This window comes from Piliocolobus tephrosceles, chromosome 6, assembly GCF_002776525.5.
Source record: "Piliocolobus tephrosceles isolate RC106 chromosome 6, ASM277652v3, whole genome shotgun sequence".
Lineage (NCBI taxonomy): Eukaryota > Metazoa > Chordata > Mammalia > Primates > Cercopithecidae > Piliocolobus > Piliocolobus tephrosceles.
In genome coordinates this window covers 14,352,170-14,375,562 of record NC_045439.1, presented here as the reverse complement: position 1 = coordinate 14,375,562, position 23,393 = coordinate 14,352,170, and the positions used below count along the sequence as shown (strand labels likewise).

The following is a 23,393-nucleotide window of genomic DNA, read 5'->3' as shown; positions in this document are numbered from 1 at the left end:
TTTTTATAAACATCTGGAGAGTGGTACATGATTTTTTATAAACATCTTGGAGAGTGGTACAGGGATTTACTAAGAAAACATAACAGAAATATCAGGCAGCACTAAAGGCTCATCTGAATTTTGTGATTAAAATAAATTTAAAGTAAAACCTTAGCTAGGTGTGGTAGCACAAGCCTGTAGTCCCAGCTACTCAACAGGCTGAGGCAAGAGGATCACTTGAGCCTAGGAGTGTGGGGCTAAAATGAGCTGTGATCATGCCGCTGCACTCCAGCCTGGGCTTCAGAGAGGCCTAGTCCCTTTGATAGACAGATGGATGGGTGAATGGATGGATAGATCATTTAAGAAAAAAGTAAAACCAATCATCATGTTTTATGTTATTTTTTAGCCATATCCTGCTACTCTGGTACAGGAATGGACAAGGCCAAGATTTGGTTTTAACCAGGGTTGAGATTTTTGTCATTCAAGTATGATGGAGGGAGAGAAGGGGGAAACAAGCTGAAGAATGCAATGAAGTGATATAACAATGGATTACAGAAAATAAGCAGTTGAAGAAAGGAAGAATGCATATAAAGGAAATGCCTGGGCCCCACGGTAGGGTTTAAAGAATGGCTGGAATAAAAAAAAACAGACAAAACACGGTTTAAGGATAGGAGGTGGTAGTTAAAGAGTAATATGCTTGCAATTGAGATTTGACAGTGGTTATGATTATTGGTAATAGCTAAGCAAGAGTGAGTGATTTTGAAACCAAGAAGCAGGTACTGGATTACTGGATGGATTAGCAATACAGAAATCATTAAGAATGATAAAAGGAGTTGCAGTAGAGAAAAACACAATGAGTCAGATCCTAAAATCACTGATGAAAAGAGACTTTTGGATGAGTGCAAAAGGGCAAGGGATAGTTTAATCTAGGGGCATGTATTTCTTTCTTTTTTCTTTCTTTTTTTTTTTTTGAGATGGAGTCTTGCTCTGTCGCCCAGGCTGGAGGGCAGTGGTGCGATCTCAGCTCACTGCAAGATCCACCTCCCGGGTTTACGCCATTCTCCTGCCTCAGCCTCCCGAGTAGCTGGGACTACAGGTGTCCACCACTACAACTGGCTAATTTTTTGTTATTTTTAGTAGACACGGGGTTTCCCTGTATTAGCCAGGATGCTTTTGATCTCCTGACCTTGTAATCTGCCTGCCTCGGCCTCCCAAAGTGCTGGGATTACAGGCGAAAGCCACCACAACCGGCCCTTAGGGGCATGTATTTCAAAGAAACTCGAGTTTTTGGGAAGAAGAGTGGCCTAGAAGAGGCAAAGAAGAAAAGTATTGGCTGGGCGCGGTGGCTCAAGCCTGTAATCCCAGCACTTTGGGAGGCCGAGACGGGCGGATCACGAGGTCAGGAGATTGAGACCATCCTGGCTAACATGGCGAAACCCCGTCTCTACTAAAAAATACAAAAAATTAGCCAGGCGAGGTGGTGGGCGCCTGTAGTCCCAGTTACTCGGGAGGCTGAGGCAGGAGAATGGCGTAAACCCGGGAGGCGGAGCTTGCAGTGAGCCGAGATCGTGCCACTACACTCCAGCCTGGGAGACAGAGCAAGACTCCGTCTCAAAAAAAAAAAGAAAAATATCTATCCTTCCTCTCAGCCGTGTGGTATGTGATGTATAAAAGAAAAAACCATTACTTAGAAGGGCTGCAAAGAAAGCATCATGCTCAGAAGAGGGAGGGCCAGGTGCCAGTGAGAACTCTAATGGAACAGCGTCACCCAAATCACAGCCTATTACCAGGTCAAACCTAAAGATTGTTTCACCACCACTGCCAGAAAAACAGTATTGTCACACTGTCATCTAATGCGCCTGTTTCTTTAACTACTTTGAAAGATGACATTACAAAATTTTCAGCCTTTACTTACCTTCCTGTTGTAATTGAGCCAAGAAAAGTGCAAGATATGTATCTGATATTAATTCTGGACCCGTCAAGAGAGAATTCAAGTTAAACCACTGGAAAAAAATTGTCAATATTTAAGTTAGTGCATATTATAGGTAATAAAGTAGTTTCACGTTGTGAATAGATATAACCCATCAAAGCTTAGTAAGATTGTTTAAACTCTGGAAATATTTCAAGTTGAGCTCTTTCCTCTGACTGAATAATATGATCTTAAAAGAGAATACTGCAGATTTATCACTATTACTTTTTTTTTTTTTTTTTTGAGAAGAGTCTCACTCTGTCACCCAGGCTGGAGTGCAGTGGTGTGATCTCAGCTCACTGCAACCTCCGTCTCTCAGGTTCAAGCAATTCTCCTGCCTCAGCCTCCCAAGAAGCTGGGACTACAGGCCTGCACCACCACACCAGCTAATTTTTGTATTTTTAGTTAGAGACAGCACATTTGCCACATTGACCAGGCTGGTCTCAAACTCCTGACCTCAAATGATCCTCCCACCTCGACCTCCCAAAGTTCTGGGATTACAAACATGAGCCAGCCACTGCACCCGGCCTCTGTTAAATACTTTTTTTTTTTTCTTTTGACAGAGTCTTGCTCTGTTGCCCAGGCTGGAGTACAGTGGCACGATCTTGGCTCACTGCAAGCTCCACCTCCCGGGTTCACGCCATCCTCCTGCCTCAGCCTCCCGAGTAGCTAGGACGATACGCGCACACTGCCACACCCAGCTAATTTTTTGTATTTTTAGTAGAGATGGGGTTTCACCGTGTTAGCCAGGATGGTCTTGATCTCATGACCTTGTGATCCACCCGCCTTGGCCTCCCAGAGTGTTGGGATCACAGGCGTGAGCCACGGCGCCCGGCCCTGTTAAATAGTTTTTTAAAAACAACACTTTGCTTTAAACTATACACATTAAACCCTCCCAAAAGAATAAAAATGGATAGTCAGTAGTTGAAATGTCTTTATTAATAGCTATAGTTAAATCTTTTTTCAAAGTATCAGTCCAACGTAACTCTAATCGCATCTATCATACTGATGGGAGGAAAAATGACAACTATTCCAAGTTTTCCCATTACTGATAATTTTTGTCAAAAGATTCCAATTGTGAGAAAGTCAGAAGTTCCAGGAAGATAATTTATAATTACCAACTCAGTTTCTAAAAATCACTAAATTAGGTGGGCATGGCAGCTCATGCCTATAATCCGAACACTTTGGGAGGCTCATGTGGGAGGATTGCTTGAGCCCAGGAATTTGAGACCAGCCTGGGCAACATAGTGAGACCCTCTATAATTTAAAAATGTTTTTAAAAAACACTATCAGATATGACATATAAACACTTTTTTTTAAAGAGATGGTCATCTAGGCTGGAGTGCAGAGGTGCAATCATAACTCACTGCAGCCTCAAACACCTGGGCTTAAGTGATTCTCTCGCTTCATCCTCCCAAATAGCTGGGACTATTTGGATGTGCACCAAGATGCTTGACGAATTTTCTAATTTTTTTTGTAGAGATGGGGGTCTCACACTATGTTGTACAGGCTGGTCTCAAACTCCTGGCCTCAAGACATCCTCCCACCTCAGTCTCCCTACGTGCTGGAATTACAGGTGTTAACTACTGCACTCGGCCCTAATTAACATCATTTATCACTACCACATAGTAATCCTAATTTAACCCACAAGATACAAAAAGTGTTTAAAGTTACTGTCAATATCATGACCAACTATTTTCCTGGATTTTGACAATGTTAATACTTTTTCCAGCCTTCTTTTTTATTATACAGGGACCTCAGACAGAGTCTATAGTGAAAAATATAGTTTTAAACAAAAATATAAATTAGAACCAAAGAAAATAAAATAAACCAAAATTTGACATCTTCTGTATTTGTTCTTTTTTTTTTTTTTTTTAAAGATAGAGCTTCACTCTTACTGCTCAAGATGGAGTGTAATGGCTTGCTCTTGGCTCACTAAAACCTCCACCTCCCTGGTTCAAGCAATTCTCCTGCCTCAGCCTTCCAAGTAGCTGGGATTACAGGCATGCGTGACCACACCCAGCTAATTTTGTATTTTTAGTAGAGATGGGGTTTCACCATGTTGGCAAAGCTGATCTTGAACTCTTTCTTTTTTTTTTTTTTTTTTTGAGACAGAGTCTTGCTCTGTTGCCCAGGCTGGAGTGCAGTGGCCGGATCTCAGCTCACTGCAAGCTCCGCCTCCTGGGTTCCTGCCATTCTCCTGTCTCAGCCTCCCGAGTAGCTGGGACTACAGGCGCCCGCCACCTCGCCCGGCTAGTTTTTTGTGTTTTTTATTAGAGACGGGGTTTCACCATGTTAGCCAGGATGGTCTCGATCTCCTGACCTCGTGATCCGCCCGTCTCGGCCTCCCAAAGTGCTGGGATTACAGGCTTGAGCCACCGCGCCCGGCCAACTGATCTTGAACTCATGACCTCAGGTGATCCACCCACCTCAGCCTCCCAAAGTGCTGGGATTACAGGCATGAGCCACAGCGCCCGGCCAACATCTTCTGTATTTGTCAAAGATAATGTAATTCAAAATGTGAAAATTTAATTTTGAAGAACTAAAATTTTTTAAATCTCTCAAAATAGTAAGATAGACATTTATTTGCAAATTAATACAAGGGTACTTCTGAAATCTAAGTCTACAGACCTTAAAAATTCAGTGCTTACTTTATACAAAAAAAGTAAAAAATACTGGATCATAATTTTTAAAAACACATAAATAAAACCCAGAGGTTAAATAATCTCAGCAGTACCCTACTCTGGTTTTTACCTAGAGGTGATTCCCACTCGCATCAGCCTCTACTGCTGTAAGCTGCACTTTTTAAATTTTTTCTCGGTAGAGACAAGGTTTCACTGTGTTGGTCCAAGCCGGTCTCAAGCTCCTGGCCTCAGTGATCTCCCTGCCTCAGCCTCCCAAAGTGCTGGGATTACAGGCGTGAACCACTGCACCCAGCTAGCCTTCACTGCAAGCTTCTAGATTACACCTCCTTAACTTGCTCTTGGCTCCTCAGGAAGGACTTTAAGAAAGAACTAATTTAGGGCTGGGCATGGTGGCTCACGCCTGTGTTCCCAGCACTTTGAGAGGCAGAGATGGACGGATCACCTGAGGTCAGGAGTTCAAGACCAGCCTGACCAACATGGAGAAACCCCGTCTTTGCTAAAAATACAAAAATTAGCTGGGTGTAGTGGTGCACACCTGTAGTCCCAGCTACTCAGGAGGCTGAGACAGGAAAACTGCTTGAACCTGGGTGGTGGAGGTTGCAGTGAGCCGAGATCCCGCCACTGCACTCCAGCCTGGGTGACAGAGCAAGAATCCATCAGAAAGAGAGAAAGAGAGAAAGAAAGAACAAAACAACTTAGGATGAAGCTAAGTAGGTGACTTTTCCCAAATTTGATTTGGGTGACTTAAAAGATAACAATAGGGTTTTTGTTTTTGAATTATCTCTTACAGATTTAATTCAATAATACTTTCTTGACATATCTTTTTTGGCTTTTATTTACTTTTTTTAAAAAACAAACAGCTTTATTGGGGTATAAATGATATATAATAAACTTCACATATTTAAAGTGTACAATTTGAGACTTTTTTTTTTTTTTTGAGACAGGATCTCCTTCTATCACCCAAGCTGGAGTGCAGTGGTGCGATTATGACTCACTGCAGGCTTGACCTCTGGGCTTCCCTCCTCAGCCTCCCTAGCACCTCAGACTACATGCATGTATCACCACGCCTAGCCAATTTTTCTTTTTTTTTTTTTTCATTTTTTTGTAGAGATGGGGTCTTATGACATTGCCCAGGCTGGTCCTGAACTCCCTGAGCTTAAGCGATCCTCCTGCCGTGGCATCCAAAAGTGCTGGGATTCCAGACATGAGCCACTGCACCTGGCCTTTGAAATGTTTTGACATTAGTATACTGTACTCCCATAAAACCATTACGACAACCAACACTGTGACACATTAATCATTGCCACGTTTCCCACGCCTCTCTATGACCCTCCCTTCTCACTCTTCCTAAGCCTTCTCATCCCCAGGCAACCACTGGTGGATCTGCTTTTCATCACTACAGATGAATCTGCACTTTTCTAGACTTTTAATAAATGATACCATACAGCATGCAGTATTTTGTTTCTGGGTTATTCTTTCAGCATAATTATTTTGAGATTCATCCATGTTGCTGCATGTATCACTAGTTTATTCTTTTTTACGGTGCTAGCTGGTTTTCAATAACCCTCTTTCAAAGCTTCAAAATTCTAATAAAAAGGATGTTAAATGATTCTGTTTCTTAAAATAGCTTGCTCAAGATATATTTCATGTTTTATTTAACAAATAGAAGTGATCTTATGTAGACGTATGTATTACATGGCTTTTGGAATCATATGAATAATCTTACACTAAAGCAAGCATAATTGAATGCTTTATTCATGCTTGACACTATTTCAGGCTTTGTGACAGCACTACATTAAATACAAATCTACAAATGTAGTAATTAACTGACAGAACATTGTCATCACATAAAAACCCACTTAAAAGTAACCACATTTGTATTGTATTTAATATATAGAATTTTTCTTATGATATAGTTAAATTGCATATACTTGTCACAAATATATTTACAAGGAAAACTGATATGTTTTAAAATGACAAATTTCTATCTATCAAGATAGATAAACCATGCCACAAACACACACATTACTGGTCAGTTTCCTAATTTTAAAGTCAGCAATCCTTTTTTTTTTTTTTTAATTTTTAAATTTCTTTTTCTTTTTATGTTTTATAAAACAGAGTCTTTATAAAGACTCTGTCACCCAGGCTAGGGTACAGTGGCACAATCATAGTTCACTGCAGCCTCAAACTCCTGAGCTCAAGTGATCCTCCTGCCTCAGCCTTCCAAGAAAGCTGGAATTACAGATGTGAGCCACCATACCTGGCTTTTTTTTTTTTTTTTTTTTTTTAAAGAGACAGGACCTCCCTTTGTTGCCCAGGCTAGTTTCAAAGTCCTGGCTTCAAGTGATCCCCAACCTAAGCCTCCCAAACTGTTGGGATTACAGGCATGAGCCACCACATCTGGCCCACATTTTAGTTTTAAATGGGGTACAATATAAGAAAAAAAGACAAGGAAGGGTAAGAAATGTTACCTGTTTTCCTAATTTTCTAACTGTAAACCAGTGTTCTTTATAATTGCATATAAATGATCTTTCATTTCTAAAAAAGAAAACACACAATATTAACTTGAAATACTGAAATCATATTTATGTTGTCTACTGGCAAATATTATATAAAATTTGTGATAATTTAAGATTATATTTACAGTTAAGTGTCACTGATGTTTTTAAAAGATCACACAACCATATGAACGTCTCTGCAGCAGCTTAGTGATGCCATGCCAAAAGATGGCCTCACGCACCACTTACGGGGCAGCTCTGCGCTGCCATAGACACTGGGGTGTCAGGAAGGCTACAGGGCAGATGCTCATGGACATCACAAAGGTGAAATAGGAAAGTCTGAGGGAATGAAACAGGGAACATCAAAACACAAGTATTCAAAATATATTTCTCTTCTTTAGGAAATATCTTTAAAAATCAAATTTGGGAAAAGAAATGTATGAAATGCAAAACAAAATCTTACATAGGATCGATCCTGAGCCTCTGATACTCTGGACTGTTGAACAGGATTAGTTCTAAACCCCAAACTTTCAAGGCATTGCTTATAACCTGTTAAGAAAAATAGTAACTTTTCATAAGCCAAACCACTCCACTCCAAATTTAAGAAGTGTAGCTATGTCAGTTGTGTAAACACTTGAAGAAGTATAGCTGTGTTAGTTGTGTACCTCATATATAAATTTCTCTAGAAGGCTATAGGTTTTTTTTGGGGGGGGGGTTTGTTGTTTTTTTTTTGAGACAGAGTCTTGCTCTGTTGCCTAGGCTGGAGTACAGTGGCATGATCTCGGCTCACTGCAACCTCTGCTTCCTGAGTTCAAGTGATTCTCCTACCTCAGGCTCCCGAGTAGCTGGGATTACAAGCATGCGCCACCACACCCAGCTAATTTTTGTATTTTTAGTAGAGACAGGGTTTCACCTTGTTGGCCAGGCTGGTCTCAAACTCCTGACCTTGTGATCTGCCCACCTCGGCCTCCCAAAGTACTGGGATTACAGGCATGAGTCACCATGCCCAGCCTGCTATAGGTTTTCAAAAGCGTGTGTGTGTATAGATATATCACTAAATCCATAAAAAACATACATATATATTAGAAGAGTGCTTTTCATACTAGGTCTCTGAGATGTTCCAGAAAACCACACAATTCCTACATAAAACTGCCTCAAAAATCCAGATGTATATTCTACCCATAAGTGCTATTCTTAAAACTAGTCTACTATATACATCTGATAATTTGGCTGCCGTGGGTGCTACTTTAGAAAATTTATATTCAACTTACTACTTGCAATGTCAGAAATCGTGTCTATCAAAATAAGTTCTCCCTGGGCACTTAAACTGAAGTTTCCATAGATATCAGACTTCCAGGGTCATGGGCTTGCCACTTGTAGAAAAAAACAAAATGCAAACCTGATTATTTCAATCTATCTGACAAAAAAAAGGAAATTTTTTTTTTTTTTTTTTTGGAGACAGAGTCTCGTTCTGTCGCCCGGGCTGGAGTGCAGTGGCCGCATCTCAGCTCACTGCAAGCTCCGCCTCCCGGGTTTATGCCATTCTCCTGCCTCAGCCTCCGAGTAGCTGGGACTACAGGCGCCCGCCACCTCGCCCGGCTAGTTTTTTGTATTTTTTAGTAGAGACGGGGTTTCACCGTGTTAGCCAGGATGGTCTCGATCTCCTGACCTCGTGATCCGCCCGTCTCAGCCTCCCAAAGTGCTGGGATTACAGGCTTGAGCCACCGCGCCCAGCCAAAAAGGGAAATTTCTGAAAATTCACTATCTACCCTCCAAGGTAGCCAACAAAGAAGCAAGTAAGCCAGGTACCGGCTAAGACAGAAAGTGAGTACAAGATAGTGGGCACCAAGAGCAGCAAGACACAAATAGGAAACGCCAAGTGCTGGGCCTACTCTGACCTCTGATTCCAGCCCTGCAGTAGCCATTACCTGTTAACAGTGGCACGGTAAAGCACTAGATGGAAATGCTGGTGGATGAGGAGGAGTCCAGGAGGGCAGTACAAAGGAAATACAAACAAAGGTATCTGCAGAGATAGGCTGCTCAGGAGAGGTTCTGAAAGACCTCTGGATACAACTCACAGTGTCAGAAAAGAATGAAAGACACGCAGATAAAAGAATCGTCCAAGTACATATATATAACCACCAAAGAACTCAAAGACAAAAATCAAAAGCCACAGACCATAATAAGGAAATCCAGTCTGGTAGGCTGATTTAAAAGGATGGTAGCAAGGTACTGCATTTTCTCAAATTTACCCAACAGATAGGACTTATTATAATTAAGAGTATTTGGTTTTCTTTGAGTCAGTCTTGCTCTGTCACCAGGCTGGGGTGCAGTGGTGCGATCTTGGCTCACTGCAACCTCTGACTCCCCGGTTCAAGCGATTCTCCTGCCTCAGTCTCCAGAGTAGCTGGGATTACAGGCTTGCATCACCACGCCCAGCTAATTTTTGTATTTTTAGTAGAGACGGGGTTTCACCATGTTGGCCAGGATGGTCTTGATCTCCTGATCCTGAGATCCGCCCACCTCGCCCTCCCAAAGTGCTGTGATTACAGGTGTAAGCCACCACGCCTGGCCAGAATTAAGGTTATTATTAGCATCCGGATACAAATTAAATAATCTTTCTCAAAAAGGAATTTTTAAATGCCCCACTCTAATATGAAGATTCTACAATCCTTTCATGTTTATCTATATAAAAATCTAGTACTCTAGTAGGCCGGGCATGGTGGCTCACGCCTGTAATCCCAGCACTTTGGGAGGCTGAGGCAGGTGGATCACAATCTAGTGATCTAGAGTATAATCTTATACTCTGTAGACATGATCTATTAGAAGAACTTCTGAAGGTCGCCTTGTTACAGTGACTTTTGAAAGGCTGTGAAACAGGGCCTGGGATGTAAGCAACACATAGTAGATGCTTGTGACTACTTACCTGAATAGAAAAAAAACCACTGTCATCCATATTTCCAGAAGGCTGCTGTTAATTTTGACAGGTAGTTGAAGCAAGGGTGGGGGTGGGGAAAGAAGGATACAAACTGTCATTAGCGTGCATATTTAAAATAACATCTTTGCATTTCCAAAGTTAACAGCGCAGTTATAATTCACCAGTCAGATCCCTATAGGAAGAATGGCACATCCTTTTCTAAATAGTATCCACGTTTTTAAAAGAAATGTAAGCCGGGTGTGGTGGCTCACACCTATAATCCCAGCACTTTGGGAGGCCGAGGCAGGTGGATCATGAGATCAGGAATTCCAGACCAACCTGACCAACATGGTGAAACCCCATCTCTAACAAAAATACAAAAAATTAGCCAGGCATAGTGGCGTGTGCCTGTAATCCCAGCTACTTGGGAGGCTGAGGCAGAAGAATTGCTTGAACCCGGGAGGCGGAGGTTGCAGTGAGCTGAGATCGTGCCATTGCACTCCAGCCTGGACAACAGGGCAAGACTCCGTCTCAAAAAAAAAAAAAAAAAAAAAAATGTGACTTAGTGAGTTTAAAATCCGTACCTGTAAAAACGTGCGATAATCTTCACTAGTAACTCCTCCTTCTGCCATTCTCATCCTCTCCTCCTCATCCAGCTGATGTGCAATTGAGGATAATTCCACAGGGCTAAAATATTCTCCTTGCAATAAATTATTCAGGCAATGCTGAGCACAAAGTGAGCCTTCTTGCTAATATTTCCAAAAGAAAAAATTAAAATGTGACTTATTAAACAGAATTGCACAGTATTTTCCCCTAAATAATTTAATCATTAACTTTTCTTTCTTTTTTGAGACACAGTCTTACTCTGTTGTCCAGACTGGAGTACAATGGAGCAACCTCGGCTCACCACAACCTCTGCCTCCCAGGTTCAAGCAATTCTCCTGCCTCAGCCTCCCAAGTAGCTGGGACTACAGGCATGCACCACCATGCCCAGCTAATTTTTGTATTTTTAGTAGATACAGGGTTTCACTATGTTAGCCAATCTGGTCTCGAACTCCTGATCTCATGATCCGCCTGCCTCAGTCTCCCAAAGTGCTGGGATTACAGGTGTGAGCCACCGTGCCTGGCCAACTTTTTTTTTTTTTTTTTTTGAGACGGAGTCTTGCTCAATCTCAGCTTACTGCAAGCTCTGCCTCCCGGGTTCACGCCATTCTACTGCCTCAGCGTCCCGAGTAGCTGGGACTACAGGTGCCCGCCACCACGTCCGGCTAATTTTTTGTATTTTTAGTAGCGATGGGGTTTCACCGTGTTAGCCAGGATGGTCTCAATCTCCTGATCTCGTGATCCACCCGCCTAGGCCTCTCCAAGTGCTCGGATTACAGGTGTGAGTCACCGTGCCCGGCTCCAACTATTTTTTAACATAGTTGAACTGAACTTTCAGCTTTAGATAAGTATAATTAACATAGGTACATGCATTTTCATTTGTTAACATTTATTTTACAAATCTACCATTAATGAAACTACAATTACATGATCAAAAACTTAAGAATTATTTTAAACAAACATTATCGGCCAGGTGCGGTGGCTCACGTCTGTAATCCCAGCACTCTGGGAGGCTAAGGCAGGCAGATCACGAGGTCAGGAGATCGAGACCATCGTGGCTAACACAGTGAAACCCCATCTCTACTACTAAAAAATACAAAGAATTAGCCGGGTGTAGTGGCGGGCACCTGCAGCCCCAGCTACTCGGGAGGCTAAGGCAGGAGAATAGCGTGAACCCAGGAGGCGGAGCTTGCAGTGAGCCGAGATCACACCACTGCACTCCAGCCTGGGCGACAGAGCGAGACTCTGTCTCAAAAAAAACAAAAAACAAAAAAACATTATCATCTATCAAATGCATCAACTCTCATACTTTACTAAAAACTACTGTATAAAACATTTAGTCTCCCTCATTTTCAGTACCTAAAATAAGTTCATTCTTGGAGATTCCACAGTAAATAACTAATGGTGAAAGGAAATTTTAGTCTCTAGAACAGTTATTTATTTATTTAAAAAATGAGATCTGACTATGTTGCCCAGGCTGGACTTGAACTCCAGGGCCCAAGGGATCTTCCTACCTCAGCCTCCTGAGCAGCTAGGACTACAGAAACATGCCACTGTGCCCAGCTGCCTAGAACATTTATTCTTTTAACATAATGCTGGTCAAGCATGGTGGCTCACACCTGTAATCCCAGCAGTTTGGGAGGTCAAGGGGGGTGGATTCCTTGAGGCCAGGAGATCGAGACGAGCCTGACCAATATGGCAAAACCGCATCTCTACTAAAAATACAAAAATTAGCCAGAGTGATGGTGTGCACCTGTACACCTAGCTAATCGGGACTCTGAGGCATGAGAATCGTTTGAACCTGGGAAGTACAGCCTGCAGTGAGCCAAGACTATGCCACTGCCACTCCAGCCTTCTGTCTCCAAAAAACAAAACAAAACAAAAAAAAAACTCCACACAATCTAAATGCTTGTTGATAGAATTTCAAATCTTAAGAATCAATACAGGTGAGAAAAATTCTGTTCCATGTTAAAACTTGCAGTTACAGAGCTGAAGTTCTCTTCATGGAACTCTACAGATAATGTACACACAGTGTAATGCAATGAGCAGAACTGTCCCAAACAACCCTGGAGCTTACTCCTGGACAAGCCAGCAAGAGGGTCTGCACCCAAGCTCAGCTCCCATGTGACGACAGGCTTCCTCCTTATGGGAGGTAGGTACAACCTCCCACGGGGTTCAGGGCCTTCAAGTGCTGGGCAGTTTCTCACACAACTGGCAGCCTGAATCCAAGTCCAGGGTGCCTGGTACTGAGTAACCTGTGTGTAATCCTCCTCCCCACAGCAGTGTAGCTTTCCCATGCTACCTGGTAAGAAGGGAGAATCATGTATAGATGGATCCCTCCCTGTGAACACAGACACCAGGTTTGCCCCTTCCTGAAATGGTAGCAGATGAGAGAACATTTCCTTCTCCTGCTAACCTTGGCCCTCCAAGTTCTCTCTTTCCCCAATAAGGTCTATTCCTTAACCCAACTTATCTGACATCATGCAATTTGTCCTGAGCTATGTTACACAGTAGACTCTAAAGAGAACCACCTTGCAAGACGGATTTTTTCCTGATAAATCTATTTTCTAGGAACAAAATTCAGCTGGTGAAAAAACTATGGGTTATATGTGTATAATGGAATAGGAAGACAGCATTGAGACAGCCTGAGTCTGAGATAAGTTTATCCTCATCTTTTGGTAAAGAATAAGTAGCTTGGAGCCAGAGAGAACACTATCCCCCAAGTCTTCTCATGAAAATAGACTTTTTGTTTCCACTTCTTTCTCCTTCTTCTATATTTCTACTACCAGAGTGCAACTCTTACTGAATAATATGCAAACTGAAGGGATATACAGATGTTCTACTTATAACCTACTGAAAAATAGCCAAGGCTGGCTGCGGTGGCTCATGCCTGTAATCCCAGCATTTTGGGAGGCCAAGGCAGGAGGATTATTTGAGTCTAGAAGTTTGAGACCAGCCTGGGCAACATGGTGAAATCCCATTTCTACAAAAATTAAAAAATTAACTGAGCATGGTGGTGTGTGCTTGTAGTCCAGCTTCTTGGGAGGCTGAGACAGGAGGATAACTTGAGCCCCAAAAAGGTTGAGGCTATAGTAAGCTGACATTGCACCACTGCACTCCAGCCTGGATGACAGGGCAAGAACCTGTCTCAAAAAAAAAAAAAAGAAAGAAAGAAAGAAAGAAAAGGCAAGATAAACAAGCACTTCACAAGACAGTCAAATGGCTATAAAGAACACAAAAAAGGTACTCAACTTCATTAGTCATCAGGAAAATGTAAATTAAAACCACAATGTGTTATTACACAAACTCTAAAATGGCTAAAATGTTGGAGATCAGAGATATAGAAACTGTTGTATACTGCTGGTGAGAGAGTAAATTGGTATAACCAATAATAACTAATAATTATGTAATACATCTACTAAAGCTTAACATGTACATCTCCTATGATCTAGCAATTCCATTAGTAGGTACATAATGTAAACAACAGAAATGCAAACATATATTCATCAAAAGATATGTATAAGAATGTTCACAAAAGCACTATTTTTGTGCTACAAATAGCATTACTATTTGTAGTAATACAAAATAGCATTACAGATAGCATTACTATTTGTAATGGTCCCTAAACTGGAAACGACCCAAATGGATAGCTGGGATCACAGCAGAATGGAAATCGTGTCTACTCACAAAGGAATACTACATAACAATGTGAATGAATTAACTACAACTACCTGGAACACTATGGATAAATCTCTCAAACAATGGTAAACTAAAGAGGACAGAGTCAAAAGGGTATACACACTGTACGATTCCAGTCACAAAAGCTCAAAACTAGGCAAAACTCATTTATGATATCAGAATTCAGCATAGTGGTTATTTTTGGTGGGAGTGTAGTGGAGAGAGAGTACCTAGAAAAGGGAATAATGGGAGGTTAGAGGATGCAGGTAAATCTTCTGTTACTTGCTGTTTACACATGTTCATTTTGTGAGAATTCACTGAGCCGTACTCCTAACGATATGTGTGCTCCTCTCTGTATGGTACCTAATTTTTTAAAAATTCAAACAGTAAGAAAAAAGCCTTTGCTAACACAAATTTCCCGTCCTGCTGTCAGTTTGGAGTTTACAAACTATGGTCACCATACTTAATATCACATATAGCAATAGCGACATCCAAATATTTGATTAAAATTATCTCTATAAAAAAGTTTTAAATTATGAAAAATAAGTACTTGAAATCAAACTTCATCAAAGATACACTGTATTGCTACAGGAAATATCAAGTTTTGTACTTCTAATATGATTTAATGGAAGGAAAGGACAAACTGTTCAGTACAAATTTAAAAATGACTTAAGGCTAGGCACAGTGGTTGATACTGTAATCTCAACTGTTTGAGAGGCTGAGGTGGGAGGATCACTTGAGCCCAGGAGTTCAAGGCTACATGGAGCTATGATTGTGCCACTGTATTCCGGCCTGGGTGACAGAGCAATACCATGTCTCTCAAAAAGAAATAAAATAAATAAATATAAAAACAAAAATAAACATAACTTAAGTCATAGGACGGATCAAATTCCACACAGACCGAAAGAATTGTACAATGACAATGAGCCCACCTAAGATTATGCATTTTCCTGCCTTGCCCTTATCTCAAACTATCCCCAGCCACCTCTCTCATCAAGCTTTAATCAAAGCAGAAGTTCACTTTGCCATAATCAAAGGTCAGCAGTATTGAAATCTCATGATTTGGCTGGGCATGGTGGCTCATGCCCGTAATCCTAGCACTTTGGGAGGCCGAGGCAGGTAGGTCACTTGAGATCAGGAGTTCTAGACCAGCCTGGCCAACATGGTGAAACCCCGTCTCTTCTAAAAATACAAAAATTAGCCAGGTGTGGTGGCAGGCGCCTGTAGTCCCAGGTACTCGGGAGGCTAAGGCAGGAGATCACCTGAACCCAGGAGGCAGAGGTTGCAGTGAGCTGAGATTGCACCACTGCACTCCAGCCTGGGTGACAGAGCGACACTCCACCTCAAAAAAATAAAAAATAGGCCGGGCATGGTAGCTCATGCTTATAATCCTGGCACTTTGGGAGGCTAAGGCAGGTGGATCACGAGGTCAAGAGATCGAGACCATCCTGGCCAACATGGTGAAACCTTGTCTCTACTAAAAATACAAAAATCAGCTGGGTATGGTGGCACATGCCTATAGTCCCAGCTACTCGGGAGGCTGAGAGGAGAATCGCTTAAACCCAGGAGACGGAGGTTGCAGTGAGCTGAGTTCACGCCACTGCACTCCAGCCTGGTGACAGAGCAAGACTCCGTCTTAAAAAAAAAAGAAAAGAAAAGAAAGGAATCAAAAATTTTAAAAAATAAAAGAAATCCTATGATTTTAGGCCCAGACTTCACTGTGTTGGGCTCAGAGAATTAGCACACTGCAGTTCTACAATTTATAAAATCACAAGGGAACTGCTACCAAATCATTTACCCCCAACCTCACCAGGTTTTCAAGACCAACCTGAAACTAGTTAAAATTACCACAGACACTACTAACTACAACACAAATCAGGTATAAACCTAAGGCGCTCTCAGGAATGGGCTATCTGGGGACAAGCTGTCAATCTAGCAGCATTCTCACCTCCTCTTAGTGCTCTCCGATCCCTTATTATGAGGGTCAGCAAACACAAGCATCTGAGTAATGGCAATGGCCAGTACTTCTACAGCACTATCTGCCAGGGAGCCTTCTCTACTCTCTAACTCTGAGGTTATGTCTATGTTATTATCCCTACCACTACGGAGGAGGAAATCAGAGGACAGGGATACTAAGTAACTTGCTCAGGATCACACAAGTAGTAAAAGGCAGAGCTGAGACTCAAACCCAGGCAGAGGTTTCAAAATCTGTGCCATTTGCACTTCAAGTCATTTATACAGAATTTGGTTTCTCCTAAAGCTCAAATATCCTAAAGACGGCTAAAATCCAGCAATCACAAAAGGGCATAATGAATGCCACAGAGTCAATACTCAGCATCTTTTCTATCTTTTCAATAACTTTATGTACAACCCCAGCAAGTTTAGTTATTATTCCCAGTTTGCATTACATTAAAATCATCAATACAAATGGCACAGTGACTGCACCAAGAAACATCAGCAAGGGAAGTGATTAAAAAAAAAAAAAGACAGAAAGCAGGCACCAGAACTAAAACAAACAACAACAAAATCCAGTAGTTAGTGGTCATAAAGTTAGTACAAAGATTTAAATTAGGGGTTGGCAAACTAGCCCATGGGCCAAATTTAACCTGCCCCGGTAGCTAAGAATGCACTTTACAATTTTAGATGGTTGGGAAAAACATGCACAAATAAGAATGTGTGACAGAGACCACAGCGGCCTGCAAAGCCTTAAAATGTTTACAGAGAAGTTGTTTACTTTAGATAAACAGCACCATATATATTTCAGAAACTCAAAGACCTCTCTTTATCCATTCAAATATATACATTTTTTTCTTTTGGGACAGGATCTTGCTCTGTCCTCCAGGCTGGAGTGCAGTGGTGTGATCTTGGCTCACTACAGCCTCGACCTCCCAGACTCATGCAATCTTCCCACCTCAGCCTCCCAAGTAGCTACGACTACAGGCTAACACACCCGGGCTAATTTTGTTCATTCTTTGTAGAGACAGGTCTCACTACGCTCGGCCCCATTCAAATATATATTGAGTACTTACTCTGTGCCAGGCCCTATCTCAGGCACTGTAGATGTAACAGTGACAAACTGTTTTCACATTCTAACTTAATAAAGGGTACTCAAAGTGACAACTCAGAAAGAGGAAACCAAGGTTCCAAGACGAAGTGGATGCAAGGCCCTTTGTAGGCAGATATTCCCACCTACCCAGCTTCTCTAGGGCCAAAGTTGGTTCTCTGGCTCTCCAAACACAGGACCTAGCAAGGGCTAAAGGTGTATTGCAGAGGGGAAGGCAGTGAACTGAAAAATGGCACAGTAAGCTCAAACATTCCCAGAATGGACTATATAGGAGATTAACAATGGGCCATATGGTTATAGGTGCATACTCTTGACTACGCCCAAAAAACTAAATTGTTGAATCTTCACTTGCTACATACATACAAGTTAATGATAACGGTAAATGCATTCCTGAAGTATCTGTAGGCCAGTACACATGCTGATAATTCAGAGGGACTCTCTTTTTTTTTTCCTTTTTTTTTTTTTTTTGGAGACAGAGTCTCACTTTGTTGCCCAGGCTGGAGTGCAGTGGCGTGGTCTCAGCTCACTGCAACCTCTGCCTCTTGGGTTCAAGCAATTCTTCTGCCTCAGCCTCCCGAGTACCTGGGATTACAGGCACCTGCCACCACACCTGGCTAATTTTTTGTATTTTTTAGTAGAGACGTGGTTTCACCATGTTGGCCAGGCTGGTCTCAAACTCCTGACCTTGTGATCCACCCGCCTGGGCCTCCCAAAATGCTGGTGTGAGCCACCGCACCCAGGTAAGTAGATTTTCACTAGGCTAGCACCCAGCTTTTATTGATCCCATGGTTCAGTAGAAATGTGTCCCAACTAGGTAACAATCAATATTGTTAAAAATCTTGTCTAATTCTCAGGAAGTAGTGTGGAACATGTTTAAGGCCTTCCATGTTGAAATGCGATCCCATACCAAAGCCTTTGAAAATTAATAACAAAAATATGGCCGAGTGCAGTGGCTCACGCCTGTAATCCCGGCACTTTGGGAGGCCAAGGCGGGTGGATCGCCTGAGGTTATGAGTTGGAGACCTGCCTGGCCAACATGGTTAAACCCTGTCTCTACTAAAAATACAAAAATTAGCTGGGCATGGTGGTGGGCACCTGTAATCTCAGCTACTAGGAAGACTGAGGCAAGAGAAGCGCCACTGCACTCCAGCCTGAGTGACAAGAGAAAAACTCGATCTCAAAAAAAAAAAAGTTTTTAAGAAAGTACATGTGTATTTTTCACCCATTCTACTCAGCCAAGCAACTAAATCTCTATTGTCTATGATTTATAAGTCATGTCAATCAAGTCAAAAAATTAGTGACAACTATACGACTGAGGCCTTCCTCCCCCACTGTAAATCTGCCTATTTCAAAATTTTCCGAGATGTTTTCTACAATGAAAAGCATTGTACTTAACAATTTGTTCCAGGCACAGTGGCTCACGCCTGTAATCACAGCACTTCGAGAGGGTGAGGTGGGAGAATCACCTGAGTCCAGGAGTTCTAGACCAGCCTGGGCAACACAGCGAGACCCCCGTCTCTCCAAAAACATTAGCTGGCCCTGGCGATATACACCTGTAGTCCCAGCTACTCTGGAGGTGGAGGAGGGATGATCGCTTGTGCCTAGGAAGTCAAGGCTGCAGTGAGCCATGATCCCTCCACTGCACACCTGCCTCGGTGACAGAATGAGATGCCATCTTTAAAATAAAAATTAAAAAAAGATTTATACTACAGATTTACATCTGGTAAATGTATTCTTTTGTCTTTGCTTTATTTGTTGTGTGTGTGTGAATTTTAAATGTCTGGGATAAACGATCATTTATAAGCATTTAATAAAACAAAAACCCTTTGCTCCTCCTATTAAATAATAGCCTTACCAGCAACTCTTTCCAAACACGATACTATTATGAAACAAGGTATCATGTGCGAAAGTTGTCCTGGGGAAGGTTTCACTCACACACAAATGGATGGATAACAGCATGTGAGAAACGAGGAGTTTCTCCACATATCACAGACAGTAAGTGCATGGTCACTGAAGAGTTAAAGTGACAGCAGGCTAGGCAGACCACAACAAAATCATTCCAGTCCACTCCTAATACCTAAAAACAAAGCTGGCTGCCTGCTCCGGAAAGATGGGAGTACCAAAAGAAACCAAACCCAAACATCCCGTAATAAAAACTTGTGACGACTTCCCTGTTCAGGGGCACAACGGGTTTCCCACTTCACTTCCTAAGTGTCAGGCCCCACAGTGGGGGAGCCAAGGTCTCCTCCCTCGGGAGGCTCGCGGACCTGGTGCAGGTGAAAAAACATGAACAAGACCCCAAAGATCTAAGTGTAGGGAAGACTCCAATATAGAATTGAGCAGTCTGGAGAAGGAAAAGTTAATTCTGCCAGGGGTAGGGTAGGAGGGGTCGAGGGAGGTGTCCCAGAGGTGACTGTAGCTAGACCCTAGGGAGAGGGAAGGATTGGGGAGGGATGAAGGAGTCCTCCGAAAAGCGATGGAAAGTGACTGAGAAAGGCAGAAGCAAACCCACTGGGCGCCACCGCGCTCCCGCGTCCCGAGACGCCCCGGCCCCGCCCATACTCCCTCCCGGCTCTCAGGGCGGGGACCGCGGGGGAAGTAGGGGCGTAGGTGATGCTCCCCTCCCCGAGCCGAAGAGGCGGGAGGCTGCGGCGTCGCCCCTAGCCCGGCGAGATCGGCATGGGGGCAACTCGGACCCCACCCAGCCCTCCGGGGGGCGGTGATGCAGCGCTCCACGCCCGCCACCGCGCGGCAGACAGCTCCCCACCGAACGCGGACACTCACTTTCTCGTGGAAGATGGACTCCATGTTTATTTGTCTGGAGCCAACGGCCCCCACACCGACCCACCCACCCCCTCCAGCTCCGCCCCCTGTCCCTCCCCTCCGCCCACCCCGACCCTCCCTGGTCCCCCCGCCCACGTGCCGCACGCAGGCCAGTCACCCGCGAGGATGCGAGTCACGTGAAGCGAAGAGCGAGTGAACGCCGGGGACACGTGACCTTGGTAGCGCGTCCTCCTAGCTTCTGTTAGCGGGCCTTCTGGGGGATGCTACATCGCCACCTGCTGTCTGGAGGATCTTCTCCGCTTCCCACCCATTTCTATGGATTCTTAGGTTTCTGGGGGGAGGTCTGGACCACTCACCTGGGTTCGATATTCTTTTTGTTTTCCACTTTGTACTTTCTACTGTGTTCATATAACTATTTACTTTCTTTCTCCTCGTCCTCCACTGAAAATTTAGTAAGAAAAAGCCATCACTACATTCTCCCAAAACCTAGCCCTTGTGTAAAAATGATAGCTAGGCCGGATGCGGTACCTCATGCCTGTAATCCCAACTCTTTGGGAGGCCGAGGCGGACAGATCAACTGAGGTCCAGAGTTTGAGATCAGCCTGACCAACATGGAGAAACCCCGTCTCTACTAAAAATGCAAAATTAGCTGGGCGTGGTGGCGCATACCTCTAATCCCAGGTACTTGGGAGGCTGAGGCAGGAGAATCGCTTGAACCCGGGAGGCAGAGGTTGCGGTGAGCCGAGATGGTGCCATTGCACTCTAGCCTGGACAACAAAAGCGAAACTCCGTCCCCAATCCCCCCAAAAAGGAAAAAAAATGATAGTTAATATTTATATAAGGCTTTCTTTGAGCTAGGCCCTTTTCTAAATGCTTTGCATATATTATCAAATTTAATACAGCAAACTTTGATGTAGATGTTGATGTTATTCATACACATGAGGAAACCGAGGCACGGAGAGGTTAAGAACAGCACAATGTCCAAGGTCAAATGGTAAGTTGCCTTGCCAAGATTCAAATCCAGGTGACTTGTTACCAGTGTAGGTGTTCAGGCCCTTTAGAGGGAACTTAGAAGTCTCATAAGTTGTGTGGGAGACGGGGAGGTAGCAGCGGTTTGATGAAGCTTAAATGGAAGGATAGGTGCAGATCTTGCACCTTGAAACCAGATATAGGTGTAAGGTTTTTTGTTTTTTGTTTTTTTGAGACGGACCTCTCTCTGTCCCCCAGGCTGGAGTGCAGTGGCACAATCTCCCCGCTCACTGCAACCTCCACTTCCTGGGTTCAAATGATTCTCTTGCCTCAGCCTCCCAAGCAGCTGGGATTACTGGCAGGCATCACGACATCCAACTATTTTTGTATTCTTAGTAGAGAAGAGTTTGTACCATGTTGGCCAGGCTGGTCTCGAATCCCCAACCTCAGGTGATCCACCTGCCTTGGCCTCCCACAAGTCCTAGAATTACAGGCGTGAGCCACCGCACCTGGCCAAAGTGTACTTTTAAAAGGATGTGGGGAGCTATATAATTATTTTAAAAGAAGACACGTGGTCATGTTTGCATTTTAGAAAGATCACTGGCTGCAGAAAAAAAGCAGTTGCTGTTGAAGGAATCTTCGGAGAGATGATGGTGGTTTGGACTACGGTGGTGTCTTAAAGATGGAAATAGGCCATTCTGAGAGATTATTTGGACGTAAAGAGACTCAACAGAACGTGGTGATGATACGGCCTCGACCAGTGGAAGAATGCTAGGGTTTTCGTCTTGAGTCGAATTACATAAAACGACATGGACAAACGTGGAGTGGTTTTAAGGAGCATAGAGTTTAATAGGCAAGAAGGAAAGGAGAAGAAAGAGCGAGGAAGCCCCCTGTAGAGACAGAGGGATGGGGGCTCCAAAGCCAAGAGAGGAGACCTGGAGAGTAGGGGAGATACCAGCCAATTATATGAGGAGGCTGCAGGAGGCGATGTCTGATTTGCATAGGGCTCAGGGGACTGGTTTGACCACGCATGTCATTCATGTAGCCCTCTAAAAAAACTGGCCCTCCCACCCTAGCTTTTTAATAGGCAAATGCAGGGTGCCAGGATGTTCTACACACGTGGGGATATGCAGGGGTGGCCATGTTGCCAGCACATGTGAGAGCAAGGGCAAGGGGACAATGGTGGGAATCGCCCTGTTGGTGGACCCAGTTTCTAACTGCCAGCATTTGCATATTAAAGGTTGCCAGCTTGGGTCTAAGAGCCAGGGCTTTCATGCTAGACAGGAAACGTTTCTGGAACTGCTTCAAAAGAGACAAAAACTTTTTAAGGACCCCTTTTCCTCTCTATCTGCCTAAAATAATTTATTAATTACACCTACCACAGTGAGGGATTGGGGAACGGAGGAGACAGAAATGTGAAGGTGACTTCTGGGTTTGTGCCCTGGGCAGCCACTGTGACAGGAGTGATATTGAGAGCAGAAACAAGGGAGGAACAGCAAAGTTTTGGGAAGAGAATAAGATAGAGTTTACATTTTGGAGATAATTTGAAATGTCTATGGACATTCAAGTAATTATGTTGAGTAATGGCTGGATACCCGGTCTGAAGTTCAGGAGGCTGCTTTGAACTCAATGAGGAATTGTCATTTTAAAAAAAGGTAACTAAGGGTGGTGTGGTGGTGCACGCCTGTAATCCCAGCACTTTGGGAGGCTGAGGCGGGCAGATCTCTTGAGGCCAGGAGTTTGAGACCAGCCTGGCCAACATGGTGAAACCTCATCTCTACTAAAAATACAAAACTTAGCCGGGCGTGGTGGCTCATGCCTGTAATCCCAGTTACTCAGGAGGCTGAGGCAGGAAAATTGCTTGAACCCGGGAGGTAGAGGTTGCAATGAGCCAAGATTGTGCCGTTGCACTCCAGCCTGGACAACAGAGTGAGACTGTGTCTTAAAAAAAAAAAAAAAAAAGTAACTGAAACCATAGGAGTGAATAAAATAATTTTAGAGAAAAGGAAGTGCTTGAGAAGAGGGCTAGAGCTGAGCCCTGAGGATAGAGAAGCAAAAGCCAAGGAGGAGGGAGAAAAAGCAAGAAAGTGTGACATTGTGGAATGCCTGGGCAGGGGACGCTTCAAGGGGTAGTCAGGTTTACTTGCTGCCAGTAAGTCAAGCAATACAAGGACTTATAAGAGGCCACTAAATTTTGTTGCTATGGAAACAATTGGTGACTTTGGGGACTGCAGGTTCAGAGGAACAGAGGGGGCACTGAGAGGTAAGGGAATGGAGACTGCCAGAG

General features: G+C 43.4%; 1 protein-coding gene across 6 annotated transcripts in view; it reads right to left on the bottom strand.

Annotated features, from left to right (window-relative positions):
• The window catches only part of ATXN3 (ataxin 3), a 45,428-nt gene extending 25,211 nt beyond the window's left edge, over positions 1-20,217 (bottom strand). Inside the window, exons 1-6 of one of the 6 annotated variants that reach the window (XM_023205488.1) lie at positions 20,138-20,217; positions 10,593-10,757; positions 10,018-10,062; positions 7,555-7,640; positions 7,065-7,131; positions 1,895-1,982 (exon numbers count right to left, since the gene is read on the bottom strand). In XM_023205488.1, coding sequence (XP_023061256.1) covers positions 1,895-1,982; positions 7,065-7,131; positions 7,555-7,640; positions 10,018-10,062; positions 10,593-10,757; positions 20,138-20,161 — 475 coding nt within the window. In that variant the 5' untranslated portion in view covers positions 20,162-20,217. The remainder of the gene's footprint in view (positions 1-1,894; positions 1,983-7,064; positions 7,132-7,554; positions 7,641-10,017; positions 10,063-10,592; positions 10,758-20,137) is intronic. The other 5 variants (XM_023205489.2, XM_023205493.2, XM_023205490.1 and 2 more) reach the window with 5 other exon arrangements.
• Between the last annotated feature and the right edge of the window lie 3,176 nt (positions 20,218-23,393).